At 40.9% G+C, this 16,113-nt stretch overlaps 1 protein-coding gene across 1 annotated transcript in view; it reads left to right on the plus strand.

Annotated features, from left to right (window-relative positions):
* carmil3 (capping protein regulator and myosin 1 linker 3) overlaps positions 1-16,113 on the plus strand; it is an 81,010-nt gene that overhangs the window by 44,755 nt on the left and 20,142 nt on the right. The window contains exons 16-22 of the mRNA XM_083928998.1: positions 5,310-5,414; positions 9,616-9,685; positions 9,791-9,872; positions 13,726-13,822; positions 13,911-13,965; positions 14,794-14,966; positions 15,802-15,870. Coding sequence (XP_083785124.1) covers positions 5,310-5,414; positions 9,616-9,685; positions 9,791-9,872; positions 13,726-13,822; positions 13,911-13,965; positions 14,794-14,966; positions 15,802-15,870 — 651 coding nt within the window. The remainder of the gene's footprint in view (positions 1-5,309; positions 5,415-9,615; positions 9,686-9,790; positions 9,873-13,725; positions 13,823-13,910; positions 13,966-14,793; positions 14,967-15,801; positions 15,871-16,113) is intronic.

Genomic DNA, 16,113 nt, shown 5'->3' on the forward strand with positions numbered 1-16,113 from the left:
CACCCTCCTTTTTACAAGAGACATCCATGCTCCATCCTTCTTCTTTGTCCTTTTTTTATCTTTCACTCTTCACTTCCTTTCCTCTTCTCTTTCCTTCCTCCTCATCGTCTGCTTGTATTCTCCACATCCTCCAACTTTCATTCCCTTTACCACTGATCTTTCTCCTTAAATCTTCCCACTTGTTCCCTCCATCCCTCCTTCTTCCTCCTCCTCCTCTCCCCTCTGCTTCCATCTCTTTATAGTTCATCCCACCTTTGCCGGGTCTTCTGGTATTAAATGCATGCTGGCTCAGTGCTGCCGGTCAGGCGGCTGCGGTGTTGTGGTCACAACACGGAGCCACAAAGCTGAACTGAGCTGATAAGAACTGCCCGACGGGCGCTCATAAATATGGAGTAAAGTGCCCCAGACCCTTCCTTCGCCCATCGCACGCACACACGCACACACACACACACACACACACACTCACACACACACACACACACACACACACACACACACACACACACACACACACACACACACACACACACACACACACACACACACACACACACACACACACACACACACACACACAAACAGATATAGCACTTTTGAGATAAATGAGCAGTCTGTGTACAGGCACACATGGCTACACGTGTTGTACGAGTTGCAGATACAGCTCCCTGGAGAGTTTTTTTATGAGTTAGACAATGACACTATCTGCTTATGCGACAGAAGCCATTCTGTATCAGTGAAGTCCTGACAGGCTGTATGCTAATCATTACAAATGGGTCAAAGAGGAGCTGCTGTCCCACACACTGGGAGGTCATCACAATAGCAATGACAGGGGCTTGTAATGCAGCTGCCTAGTTTTCCTTCACTGCTATCTTAATGTCTCCATCGTGGTCTTTTTTTGTGCCGCCTCCTGCTCACTGCCTTATGACCTTTTCCATTTTTACTTTTCATAACTCATTTTTCTCCTACTTTTTCATTTATCTCACATTTTCTTTTATTCCTTTCCTCTAGCCACGTACAGTTTTATCTTTTAAACAAAATGGTTTTATCCTTGAATGTCAGGATTATGAAAGACATGTGACTCTGTCAACGGCACATTTGTTGAATCTCTTGGAAAAAAAACATATACTATAGTTCAAGGAATAGGATCATTTTTTTGCCTACTATCTGTGTGCGTGTTTGTAGAGCTTTAAATTAACACCCAGCTAAGGTCTTTATGGCAGGTATCAAATTACAAATTGTCAAATTACAAGCCAACTTGGCAAGTCCTAAACCATGAATCATCACTCTTCAACTGTGCAATCATAAGTGTAAATCACTTGGTAATATGCACAAGGATAATACTGGCTTATACTCACAGTGCAATATGCACAAAGGAAGATTTGAAGTGGAATAGAAATTGGTGGGGTGTAGTGATTATTCATTATATTCTTAGCCAGTCACACTACTGCTGTCATACCAATTAAACAGCTGTGCCAAACACATGGGCATACGAGAAAGTTGGCTCAGTAATCGAAGAGCAGAGTGCGGAGCAGCTTTTTCAGTTATGATGTCCTGGAGGTTCAGACAATAAAAATATGCCGCCAAAGGCAGGTGCTATGTTGTTTTAGACTGAATTTCATCAGTGGAGATATTGAAAGTCAGGTCACGTTGATGTTTTATCTAATGTGTAATGATGTTGGGTTTTATTTTGAAATACAACCCTCCATCTAAAGTGAACTATTTCTGTAGCAAATAAATAAGATTAAAAGTTAGTAATTATGACAAATTGTACTACAAAAGGCTAATTTTTCTGAGGAAACATTGGGTGCTTGTAACTGAAAATGTGCAGTTGAAACACTTGAAATTGACATATCTATCATTTAATGTTTATTTGATACAGACAGATACAGTTTACATAGACGATTGCACAACAATTCTACAATGCAATTTATAACTATTATTCACATATACCACCCACCCAGTTAATGTAAAGTAAAAGAAAAGGACCTCTGGTCAAATGAGTTATTCCGGTACAATCCTTAAAAGTTCCCGGGGGGGGGGGGGGGGTATTCCTAACAGCTGTAATTGATGCACCGTGTCACAGAGAGCCTGTGGAGCCTGGCCATGTCAACACTTAGATACGATTGGAGTTTGCAAATACAATATAAATGTCAAAACTTAGCATTTCTTTGTTTCTTAGCGTTTTTTGTGACAGTGGTGTGATCTTATTTGCATTTTGTCCAATATTTTTAATCCACAATTTGCATAACTGAGTTCATATATATTTTGGCTGCATCAAATGTTAAATACAGATTGGCTTTTACAGTTTCTCTAATGTTTTTAACATGTTTGTCAAATTTCAAGTGAGGTGCCGACATTACACATAAACATTTGACCTCAGAAACTTGATCAATTGATTAAACAAGTGAGTGATCCAGCTCAGTTTAGGAGGACTGTCTTCCACAGACTGTTTTTTCTTTTTAAATCAAGTGTCAAACATAAGTCTTCAAGCAAACAGGCGATTGCTTCCAGGTGCTTTGAAATTGGTCTCCAACTGCAAAAGCTGTTTTTAGATAAGTGTATATGATTGTTTCTTCAACCCCCAGACATGATTCAGGATGGCCGCTTATGTCTAGACTAAAGAGTGTCAGTCCCGGCACCGTTCCCTGGGGATTCTTGTTTTCCTCTTTGTTCACTGTTCTGAAGATACGATTCAAACCGTTTTTTTCACAGAGAAATTGTCCTTGTAAGGTTTGGAGATAAGAATACTACTTGTCATGTTGAGTCTTTACTCATGTTGTGTCTTTTTATGGGAGTAAGTTGAAGCAATGAAAAGTGTCAGTTGAAGTGACAGTTAAAGTGGAAACACTGAAAGTTTTCCAAGTGTCAGTGGAAGTTGAAATGTAAGCACCAAGGGCGGATTGGTTGACTGAAATTAATCCAGGTTTCAGTAAAACGAAAGTGTTTGTTCAACTGCTGGAGTCATTTGAAGTGTTAGTTTGAATTACATTGACAGTTTAGGGATCAAGAGAGGCTGAAAAAGAAATAACTTAATGATCTGAAGCACATAAGCCTGGCTGAAGCTCAACAGCTATTGGATGGATTGTTGTAGAATTTTGTACAAACACTCACAGCAAATAATACATATAATATTTGTAGTCACTAACTAGTCAAAAAGAAACTTCTCAATATTTAGTAGTTAGTTATGAACTGAAATATGTGCAAAATCCATAGGCACCACTGCACCCTGTGTTACATTTTAAACCCACTATAATCAGTTTAAATCTGCACAAGAAATGAGTGGGTTTTGGTCACATACTGCAGGGTTGGACAATCATTTATTCTTAACTTGAAGGAAGCTTCTTCCATAATGGAGGGGCTTTCTAAAAATCTACTAATCTACTAATCTAATCTACAAAAATACTCTTCTGTGATAAAAATCAGAGCACACTATGACTCTTGCACCAACATGAGGTTAACATTTTCACTCGATTTAACTTTATCCTTTAGTTTATGTGGCAAATTACCTGCAAAACTAACAGCATTCCCATCAACTGCTGCTGCACTTTGTGTTCGATGCAAATTACAGACTGTTGTATGCTAAATCAAGAAAATGAACATATGGAAAGCATTATACCTTCCAAAAGGGGAGAGAGGGAGAGAGAGAGAGGGAGAGAGAGAGAGAGAGAGAGAGAGAGAGAGAGAGAGAGAGAGAGAGAGAGAGAGAGAGAGAGAGAGAGAGAGAGAGAGAGAGAGAGAGAGAGAGAGAGAGAGAGAGAGAGAGAGAGAGAGAGAGAGAGAGAGAGAGAGAGAGAGAGAGAGAGAGGAGAGAGAGAGAGAGAGAGAGAGAGAGAGAGAGAGAGAGAGAGAGAGAGAGAGAGAGAGAGAGAGAGAGAGAGAGAGAGAGAGAGAGAGAGAGAGAGAGAGAGAGAGAGAGAGAGACACATAGTATGTAACTCAAAGCACTGTTGTCTAAGTATGGCCTCACAGTGCCGTTAGCATGGCTGTTTCTCTTTATTACTCCACTACTCTATGATGTGTGACTTCATTTAGAAAGAATATGATTGACTCAACCATCTGTTGGTATTTGCTTCTGTAGCAAAGGAAAATGAGTACAAACAAAGTAAAGGGGAAAAAAAACATGTTGCATGAGTTTTCAGACATTTTGACAGCTGTAAATAATAACAGTGGCATTCTATCTATGGAAGTGAGACCTCATTAACCAAATTAGTTACACCTGTGCTTTTCCTGCTACTGTGAGTCAAAACGCCCACCATGAAAAAGGTTTACATGAAATTCCACAGAATCTCATCTCTCTCTCTCTCTCTCTCTCTCTCTCTCTGTTTCACTGCTCATAGCTTTCCTGATGAGCGTGGCTTTTGCATTTTGAGTTTGTGAGTAACTACACTGATGAGCTATATCAAACATGCGACTCCAAGTGCTTTGTCACTGAAAAAAAAACGTTTAATAGGATGAGGGTGAAAAAATTGAGCACCAAAAGAAGCTGCCTGTGCTTCACAATTCAACAGCATATCAGCTGTTTACCTCTAAAGAGAGGTAGCAGGTAAACCTTCCCTGAAAAATTAAACCTAATTTTTCTGGAAGATGAATGCATCCTCTCCCCCCTCTGCCTCTCTTTCTACTCCCCTGCTTCTCATCACTTTGTCCCCGCTGTCTCCAGACCCCCTCCTCATCCTCTCCTATGTGGATTTTATTGTACAGCTGGGGGCTTGAATGGGAGATTGGCTGCTCTGACAAGTTCTTAACACAGATCTGAACCAGAGTACTGCATCCATCCTGTAAATGCAACACATGATCCCCTTATGTATTATGGCTCAGATGAGGGTTGTACATACAGACATTTCTCTGTCCCCCCTCTGATGATAGGCTAATATATGGTATATACCAAGCAGATGGTTGGATAATTGGTCAGTGTCACCTTTCAGCTGGCGGCGGTAATTAATGCCAAATTCACCTTATCATTGTCTGCTTGAAATACTGACCTAAATATCACAGGCAGCATCTGTCTACTTGAGTTTCCTTTCTCTCCCACACTCTCGCTCCTGTTGTTTCCTTCCATCCTCCTGATCTCCACTCGTCTGCTGCAGAATTTCTGTCACTTCCTATCAGCACATCAACTCCTTCTGTCTGCTGCTGTCTTGTATCGATCAGTCTTTGCGCTCGTCATTTGGTCGCCACTTTTCATTTTGTGTCTGTCTAACTGCCTGATTGTGGTCCATCTTTTATGCTCCTTCTCCGTCATGTTCTTCTCTCCAACTCCTACACGCTTTAAAATGTTTTCTTTTGTTTTCTTCACTGTTCTTTTCCAGGAAAGCAAGAGATTCTCTTCCAACTTTCCGCCAGTTCTTCAGCTCAGCATTCAGCCTGACACACGTCAGCCTGGCCTCTGTGAAAGTCCCTCCTGATTCACTGAGGTGAGTCACTGTCACAGACAATGATTTAAAAGGTCCTTTAAAACATTCTTAAAGGGATAATAATGATTTTTTTTTGAGGTAAGGTTATATGAGATACTTATCCATAGTCAGTGTGTTACTTAAAGTAGATGGAGGTCTGCACGCCCCAGTTTGGAGAAACATGCAGTCCCACCATGGGTTAAACAATGTGCTGCTGTGGATGGGGGTTAGTTTGTTTATATTATTGTGTGACTCCAAAAGTCACACATTAACACAAGCAAACTAACCGATCGAAGCAGCGGTAGACCAGCAACTCCCGTGTTCTGCGAGGTAAAATGACTGTTTTCGTCAATGGAGTCCGGTGGCTTTAAAGAAAGCATCGATGAATATAATGGCTTCAGTTTCCCTTCTAAATGAAGGCAAGGTCAAGCTGTGCAAATGCTCTAAATATAGCCTACACTTAAACTGATATTGATTATTTTAGGTAGAGATTTTTGAGCTGGTTAAAATCTGTTTTGATTTGACGTTTTGTCCACAGCAGTACGTTGCTTCCATGCCTCCATGCTGCTACTCCTGTCTGCTTCTCCAAACTGAGTGGTGTGCAGACAACCATCTACTGTAGATAGTACACTTACTATGGATAAGTACCTCGTACGACTCCACTATAAAAAAAGTCCAAACCCTCCCTTTAAACATGTGTAAGATGCACTTCACTTGTATGGTCTTAACTGCAAATAGATGAACTATAAGCTTCTGTAAGTCTTAAAGTTACTTCAGTTTGTATCCTTTGTTTATCAGTATATAGGATGATCAGATTACAATCCCCTTCTGCAAACAGTACAAACACAATTCATATCCAAGTGCAACTGAAATGTATCAAAGATGTTATATCCCAAACAACTTTGGTAGGTGATAACAGATGCATATTGGCACGGTACTTACTAAATACATCTCTTGGAGACATAAATAAATAAGTGCAAAGTAAAACAAACACATCAAAACCAACTTTCAAAGATGCAAGATACTCACATGCTTTTTTTTAAGGCCAGTTTTGACAGAGGAAGTGACCTGTGAAAAGTAAGCTCTGCATTTTCTCAAGTGGAAAAAAAAAATCAATTTCGATGCCAGGTGCAACTATAAATAAAGGTACCAAACCCCCATCTAAGTCCAGGCAGCAGGTAAAATCCATATATAAATGGGGGGTCAAGGTACACATTCACATAAATATAATTGTTAAATTTATACTAAGCTAGACATGTTTGTCCTCCAAATGGTTTATTTTAATGTCGCTGTCTCAAGGAACTGTTGGACGGCATTTCTCCTTACCTTTCCTGAAGGATGGTCCAGTGTATGTTATGCTAAAGGAGATAAGAAAAGGATGCATTGAAGCACCTTTCTGTGGCATTTAGAGAATTCAACCAGCTCTTATCACGGCTGCCACGATATTTCTAGGTCATTTCACTCCGTTTGAAACCTTCCCTAGCAGAAGAAGACAAACTGACCGCTGCCCAGGATTCATTGGTTGAGATGGCGATACATTAAATAATAAAATATGCAGTTTACAGAGGCTCTAAATGTGAAATCAATGCATTTTTGTTAATTTGTTATTGTAGTGCAAAACTCAGGCCTCTAGTTTGACAAAGGGATGTATGAAATTGACCTCCTTAAAATAGTGTGATCATGATATAATCTATCCACATTGCATACTGACCTTAATCTCATGTTACATTAAAATGATTGAAGTTCCACACAATAAGCTTTAAATATTTCAAATTTGGTGAAACGGATCACTGGTATCGAATAGGTACTCAAATACCTTTAATTCAAGTCTCAATGTGTATTAGCAGGACAAAAGTTTGGATTGATTCATCTCATTGACAATAGTAGTGGCTAGTATAAGCACTGGATGCCCAGCACTTACTCATTTGGTAAACACATCTTGTGTCAGTGTTTTTATTTGCCACTGCGTTCGTCGTGGCATTCCTGATGTGATTATGTCATGAATATTCTACTGACAGCAGTGATCAGCTTTGACTAGTGTATCACTGCCTGTGACAGCCAAATTGGCAAACAGTATCTTCCTCTCTATTCAGAGGACTTTTGGACGGGATGTGTACACGAGTTGGCAAAATAAACTGCAATAAAAGCCAAGAGGATGCACATTCTAGTCTTTGTAAAATTATATTAATAGTATGTGAGAACTAGAAGGGCACAAACCACGACATGCCCTATGTTAATGCAGTGTGAATTTTCCCGGTCAGGAACTAATTTTTCTGATTATTTTTGACACCCTATGAATGCAGCACAAATGCCCTATCTCGCAAAGTTAATGAAGGTGAAATAGAATTAGTGTATTTTCCCTGTGATTCGGATCCGCTCCAAAATGTAATGGCTACTTCCTTGGCCCATGCTACATCCTCCACCAAGGTTCAATAAAATATGTCCAGTAGTTTTTTTCTGTAATCCTGAGGACAAACAGACAAACAAATGCATCCTAGGTGGAGGTAAAGATGAATAAACTCAAAGTATATTTTACTGTATGATATCTAACTTAATGTATATCACAAGATACTTTCAAACCCCTAATTGGGATATTATGGGGGTATTATACAGGGCTGCAAAAATGTGTAAGCGTGTGTGCGCGTGTGTGCGCGCGTGTGTGCGCGTGTGTGCGTGTGTGTGTGCGTGCGTGCGCAGATCCAGTGGTCCAGCAGCCGTATACTCAGATAAATGTGGAGACTTATGCGGAACCGAAACTTTACATATCTGTTGAGTAGTAGCCTGTATGACATTTCAAGTAGCCTATCATTTTTAACTCTCCACTAGCAGTTTTACAGATGCCACCTCTCTATGTCAACAACCATTTGTACTGCTCTCAATGTTTAGTCAAACTTGAAACCTAAAATTGGTAAAGGATGAATATCCACTGGGCCCACACGTACTAATAATGTGTCCACTTTTGATGCTGTAAGATGCTTCAGTTTAAAGCATGGTCAAAAATACGCACAGGAAGCATCACCGCTGAAGGCTTTTTACATTTTAAATCCAACCTTTTGAGAGGAGTTTTTATCGTGTCAGGCTTGATCACAAAAGTAGTTTGTACCATATGGAGTGTAGTGTGCTTCCAAACCATCAGTGAGGTTCCATCACCAAGGCTCACATTAGGTCTCAAACACTTTTCCTTCATAGTGGAGCCATTTTCTATTATGTTGTTAGAATGGCCTTCAATCAGAGGACACAGATTGAAGCCCCTGTATTGGTTGGTGTCCACCATGCTGACGTTTCTTTGTGCAGGACTTTGTATCTTTACCAGCCTCAGGAGATCTGTAGCTAAACCAGCTCAAAGACCGAGGCAAACAAAAAACAAGTTTCCTTGAGGGAATAAAAGGAATATTGCAATATTACAGTTTCTCTGTTAGGTGTGCAGCCTGCTGTTAGCTACTCATTGTCCAAAAACAAAATCAATAGCAGAGTAAACAAAGCAAACTGCCAACAATTGAGATGATATTGTGCTGCATGATGGATCTCGGCCAAAAAGGATAGAACGGTCACCTCACTTAGCACTTCTTCTCATTACCTCCTCGTGGTGCATAAGTCTTAAATGTGTATTAGTTGCACAAGAACAACCTCAAGCAGAGCATTGATGTGCAAATGCAGTTCTTTTTGTATCCAGCTGGGCTTGTTTGTGTGTGTATGTGAGCGCTTGAGCAACAATTGGCCACTTCTCCCGAATTAATATTGAAGGTTTGGCTTTTAAGGTGATTTCCAGTGGGGAATTAGTGAGCTGTGATTCTTCCCTTTTTTTTTAAAGCTACTTTTCTCTAAATCTTTTAAGATGGCTCAAAAACTTTAAGGTGTGCAGAGGAGAACGTGGGGCAGGGTGGGTCGGCGTGGAGGGCTGGATGATCTCTTCAGGTTGTTACTGGGAGGAAAAGAAGCAAATGCATTTATGTGGGACTGATCTTTCTGTCTGTTCATTTTCCATTTTTCTTTTTGTTATGTTGGCCTTGTCTTTATCCATCAATTGCCTGTTGTTTCTCCCCCATTTCTTCTTATCTGCCTACCATTCTGTTCTACCTCTTTCCTTATCTGCTTTTTCATTAAGCTCTCTCTCTCTCTCTCTCTCTCTCTCTCTCTCTCTCTCTCTCTCTCTCTCTCTGCTTTTGCATACCCCTATTCTTTCTCTCTCTTCCCACCCTACCCTGCCTGTGTTCTCCTTCAGGGCTCTGTTCCTAGGCCTGTCCAATAACCCTCATATCACTGATTTACACCTGGACATCAGCAGCTGTGAGGTACGCTCTGTTAGTCTGTGCTGTAGGTATATTCACTCATTTTCTTCATAGATAGGCGCTCCAGGCTATCCCATCATGACTCACTCCTCTGTCTTCCTCCCACAGTTGAGGTCAGCAGGTGCCGGGGTGATTCAGGAGCTGTTTCCTCGAGTTTCGTGCGTGGGGACTTTAGACATCTCTGATAACGGTGAGAAGCACGCCTGCTCACACCTACATAGGATAGACTTAGATGCTCTGTTGTTGTATATTTTCAGACTAAGACACATTTTGACTGATGTAGAGTATTTGATCCTGTCCATCAAGGTCAGGACACCAACATGTGCAGTTTTCCTTTAGAAATTCGTCCTTTTAACTGACAGTGAATCCCTGTCAGTCTTAACATTATTTTGACCTTATATGCTACAAGCATTTGAACTTACGTTCCACTGTATTTACACATGAAGTTCGGTTTACTCCTCCTGTGTTAACAGTGGTGTAATTTCTTCGTCGGCTGTTGAGTGAGCTTTCCAAAATTTGGAGAGAGAAAAAAATAACCCTGATGATGTCATCAGGGTTATCTCGACTCGGTTTAAGATTTAACATTTTTAACAGGTTGAAGTGAGTTACAGAATAAGCAATTAGAAAGCTGAAGCACACGGCTACATAAGCTTAAAAGAAAGCTACTGAGTTGCATTTTAGTAATTGTGGGATCCAGCATTTTGGAGCTTGAAGGATTATAGATTCTACATGTCAAGATATCTCAGCCTCGGCTGCATTTGAGCTTTCTTTTTTATTTTGTGGTACGCCTTCTTTAAAGAAGTTCAATACTAAGTTATTGTTGTACGCTAAAGGATGGCTGTACATGCGAGTTCCACCGGGTGTTAAGATGTATTCATAGTTATTGAAATGTTCTACTAAAACAAGAACAAGATTCAGTCAGAGACAGTTATGTGTGTGTCAAGAAGTGGATCATTTATAGCAAATGCTTGTACAGTGAGTTATGTCAGAAAAGGAGGAAGCTCAAATTAATAAGTGCAGCCATTAGGATTCTTCTGGGAGAGCTAATCTATTAACTATGGTGTAAGTAGCTATCTAATCCCCCTTAATAAACATACATGAACATTAAAGTTTAGTTGAATCAACAGTACCAAAAGCTGATCACATGAGGAGGTTTGGATGGTGGAGGGAGTTATGGCAAGCCTGGAAACCAGACGAATCTGCCAAACTCATGTTTAATTTTTTCTGCAGATAGGTCTGGACACTCTCCCATTCAGACAGATTCCCTGCTTCTTGACTAATAAGCATTAGTCTGGTGATGCCAGGCAACTATGGCAGCAAATGTCTTCCAAGTGTTCACATTAATATATCAGTAGATGGAATAATGGGAGTGTCAGTGTTGTACAGCTGCATGAATTTGATTGAGCCAGTGATTGTGAAAGATGAATGAAACAGCTGATGCCGTCTTCTGAACTAACACTGTGCTCCATAAAACAACAATGATGCATACTTTCAAAAGGAAACTTATTATTTCTCTTGTATATTCAACACTGCATTAGCAAGCAAGTAGGGGTGTCCCCGACTAAAAATGTTCATAGTTGAATCTGATTCGTCACGTCTTGTCTATAGTCGCCTAATCGTCAAATCAGATTTTTTTTTGTTTTTTTCGCTCATTAAAAACCCTGATCCGGGGTGGCGAGCCATGGACATAGTGCCGACAGCAGCGGATTCATGTGAGTCCAGCGCTGCACAGTCACGCGTGTCAGGCAGAGGGTACTGAGAGATACTGAGTGATTTCTGATAAAAGCATCTTATTAAAAGTATTTGTTGTTTCAACATAAATGTGTTTTGTTTGTATATTTCTTTGACAGTAGCTGACGGTATATTTAGAACTGTAGTTTCACTTTTACAGCGTTGTTGTGTCAGACTGTCAAATTGAGCGTCTAATAAAAAACAACAAATGTGCAGATATTAGGTATAAATGAAATGATACTGATGATTAAACATTAGCAGACTGTTGTATTTCTGACGCCCAGATAGATTTAAAGCCCAGCCAAGATGTACTCTGACGGTGCTGGATCCTGGATAGAACAACTTAGTCTAAGAGGGGGAGGGGGTTAATCCAGCACACTAAGGAGACAGATTAAAAGCACATGAGTTATTTTCACATTTTTAGCAACAGTATTTATTAATAAGCTTATATTTATACCCTAATAGGCTATTTATCATGTTTTGGGGAGAAACTAAACATCTATATGTAAAATCAGATATTCAGCACCACCGGAGCCACAATGGAATAATACGTTGTTTCAGAACCACATTTTGCACATTTTGTGATGATTCGACTGTGAGATTGGGAGTCGAATCAGGCGACGATTCGGGGTCACCCCTTCAAGCAAGCAACATTTATTTGTATAGCAGCTTTACAGACGCCAGTAAAAAAGGGCTTCACAGCCAATTAAATACAATCAAGTCATTGATTACCAACTGCCTGGGCAAAGTGAGCAAAGACCCAGACATGGTGCACCAGACCATCAGGGACCCCAATAGTCACAGGTTCACTGCATGCCAATTGGTTTTTACTAATTTTATTAATTGCAGGTTTCTAAAGTACGTCTAAAGTACAACATCAACTAAGACAGGTCTTTTATTAGCCCTGTCTGGTAGAGCCGCCCCATTACATTGTGTTTAAACAAAGACCACAAACCATTTGACACACAAAATTTGAGACTTGGTAGTATTATTCCAGCATGGCTGTGCTGGTTGATCCTTGGACTTCTGAGGATAAACTGCAACTCCTACATAGTATTGTGTATGCCCTGTGCTTAAAGGGATGCTTTACCCATTTGAATATAGGTCTCTACCATGGCAATGTGGGCATTATTCCCCCGAGGAACAATGATCTACCGAAATCTGCCAAATGGAGGAAACCGGGTTGTTTCCCATCATCGTGCTTTGTCGCAATCCGCCAGATGAAGTAAAATCTCTGTTGCATTTTTAGAGTTTATTTCTAATCACCATTTCATAACATGTGCTGAATCTGAATGTACATTAATGGCAGTCCACATCGTGAATGCTAACTATAAATATAATTACATAGTTTTAAAAACTGTTCTTTCTTAAGTGAATGGCACGCCTCTACAACGACAGTGGCTAATGATAGCATTGGCTTCACTTTCAGGGTGATTTGCTGAATGATAGAAACACTCACATCCAATCAAAATCCATCCGAATTTACAGGGCATCGCGTCCAAACTCTATATAATAATAAATAACATACTTCCTGAAATTCTTAAAGTCTTATAGTTCATCAGTGCCGATGCTCACATCGTTATACAGTAGTTATCATTATAGTCCTTGTTCTTGGTGTGGACGGCCTTGAAATTTGAAGCTACTGCTACCGCTGAAGTTCATTCTCTTTAAACCTAACTGTTTTACCATTCATATAACCACTTCTAAGAACATAGCAAATGTGATGACCTTTGCCTTAATTCCTCAAGAATAAAGTCATTTCACATCAGAGGCATGTGAGTTTATTTAACCATCGATACGTACTGCTCCCTGAATTAGGCATTGCAGTTTTGTTTCTGAAATACCTTGCCATGGTAACAACTTCCTCTTAACAGCATCCTTCATCCTTGAGCTTTTTGAAAGTGGTGTGCGAGTGGGTGGGAGTGTGGGGGTTAATTAGGAGTATTTTTGGAATTTTCAGCAGGCAGTGGGATCTTGTTCCAAAAACAGACCATGAGATGAAAAAATTGAGCTTTGAAAGGCAGAAATGTTCGCACCTGGCAGAGTAAATGATGAGTCACTGGTGTGACAGCCCAGAAATTTTGTGTCATTAAAAAATCTGACCTTTTTCAGTTTGATATGAGAGTTAATGTCTCTACTTGTTTGTGTTAAAGATTTACTCCTTTAAAGTTTCATGCCTGTTCTCTTCGGTGCTTAGAAACACGTAATTAAACATCTTTTTGGAAGTGGGTTTTTTCACAAGGGCTCCAGGGAGTGTAGTTTTGCTGGTGTTGCACTCATACTCATTGATGTGTGATCTGTGTTGTGTGCAGGTTTGGATGCCGACTTGCTGGCTGTCATCCCAGCGTTCTCCAGACACCCCTCCCTCAAACACCTGATGCTGGGGAAGAACTTCAACATCAAGGGCAGGTACGGACCACACGGGGATCCAGGAGTACAGATGGTTGTGAAGACGATACTGATGATGAATGTTTTCCTCTTCTCTCTGCCTCCTTAGGGTGCTGGATGAAATTCTGCAGAAACTGGTTTATTTGGTGCAAGAAGAAGAGTGTGTGAGTTGGATTATGTAACATATTGTACACAAATCCTCTGTGGCGTTCCGCACAGATGCACGCCTACGCATGCAACAACAGATCTTTAGCTACACACAACCACACACACACATCCTGCGCACACACAAACACACACTTGTCGCCGTTTAAATTCTTGTGCCATCATTCATGTGCATCTGAGCGCCATCTCCCACCTGCCTCACACACAAGGTGCGAACATCCAGAGTCATTTGGGCTCGGCAAATGATTCATTTGGTCTCAGTGTATTTGCGAGGCTCCCGGGGCTCTCTCTGCTCTGCAAATCCAGCACGACAAGTAGCTTACTCAATTATTTACCACTGTTGATAGTGATAGCATACAACGATGCTCCAGCACCGAGTAGGGTCTGATGTGTGTGTGCAAGCACACTAACGGAGGCACAGAGGGGTCTCACTGTAAGTTTTAAGCAAGTTCACTGAGTATTGTTGATAAGGTACTAATGCAAAGCGTCATGCTCGAAAAGTAAGAGAAAAGAAAGGTGACAAAGTGCAAATAACAGTTGATTATCATTCACAAGGTCCCTCGAAGCAAGCAGAAACACAATAAATGATTCAACTGCGGAGAGAGTTGAAAATAGTTTTTAAAATCAGGTTCTTGTATAATTGATTTTTCAGAATCAATAATACAAGAACCTAAAGTATTTTGTGATAATCATTAAAACACTGAAACATTTCCAGATATTTTGAAAATAAAAGCCCCATCTATAATCTACATTTGATTTTTTTAACACATTACTACTCACTTTATTTTGACCTAATTTACCATCCTGTGTCCTCCTGCCTCCTACAGGCCCTGCAGTCGCTCTCCTTGGCTGACTCGAGGCTTCGCCAGCGGGGCACGGTGCTGGTCAACGCCCTGGGCTCCAACACTTGCCTACGCAAGGTCGACCTTAGCGGCAACCTCCTGGAGGACTCCGGGGCCAAGATGCTCAGCAAAGCCCTGCAAATCAACACAACACTCAGGTGTGTGGTTTTAAAAAAAAAAGTACTCTGATGGGAGCGAAAGAGGGATTTCCTCAAGTCAGATTAGAAAATAAATGGGGAAAGGTGTGAGAGGACAGATGAAGGAATATGGTCAGAGAGGAAATAAATGTGTTAGGTATGGATTGAGGAGACGGTATACTGAGGTTGCTTAGAGACACCAGTGAGTTCAATGCAGTGCTTCAAAGATAGAAGGGGGAAAGTAAACCATGTAGGAGATAAGAAGGTAAGACTGAGTCAGTGAAGGGAGGGAAAATGGCCTTCAGGCATACAATGTGTTGCGCCTCCCTTAAGCAAGAGAAAAGGAAAGACGTGAAGACGTGCGTGTGTGTTTTGGAGGTGGAGGAATGAAAGGAGCAGATGGAAACTGAGATAGGCAGAAAGAGCAAGAGGAAAGGAGAACAGAAGCGAGACGGCGGGGGGTTGGATGCAAGTGTTAGGATGGGGAAACGGTTTGATATGGAGAAAGTTATGAAGGGGACCGGAGAGAGAGACCACCTAAGGAGCAAGATTTTGGGTTCAGATGATAGAGTTTCTAGGGCAGCGTGAGTCGAGGGAAGGAGAGATGGAGATGATGGAGGGGGAGGATGGTTGAAAGGAATGCTGGGCTGGAAATGACTGATATATTAAAAACAGGAGTTAGACAGTGTGGAGTGTAGGTGGAGGATCTGCACTGTGAATTAACAGAAGCTCATTAGTTGTGCATGGCAGTTGTTCATGCATTCTTAATGTTGTAATATGGACTCATTCTATGCATGTGGCTAAAAGTTTGTACGTTTGTAAATCCTCTTTCTCCTGGTGGTTTGATCTCTCTCAGGAGTGTGACGTGGGATCGCAACAACACCACTGCGACCGGCTTGCAAGATGTGGCGAGGGCACTGGAGCAGTAAGAGGAACACATAAAATGCGTGTCACACACACACACACACACACATATAAAAAGCAGATAACCATCTCTGTACGATGCTTACTGTTACACAGCATTTCATCAGTCCTTTGACGTGCCAGCCAGTCTTTTTTTTTTCTGTGTGTGTGGTTGTGAAGTTTGCTTTTACAAGGTTGTGTGGGTGCATTTATGTATGAAGGAATTGCAAACTGTTAAGTGCCCCGGGTGTTTCCTGTTTGTTCT

The sequence above is a fragment of the Echiichthys vipera genome, assembly GCF_963691815.1.
Source record: "Echiichthys vipera genome assembly, chromosome: 15".
Taxonomy (NCBI): domain Eukaryota; kingdom Metazoa; phylum Chordata; class Actinopteri; order Perciformes; family Trachinidae; genus Echiichthys; species Echiichthys vipera.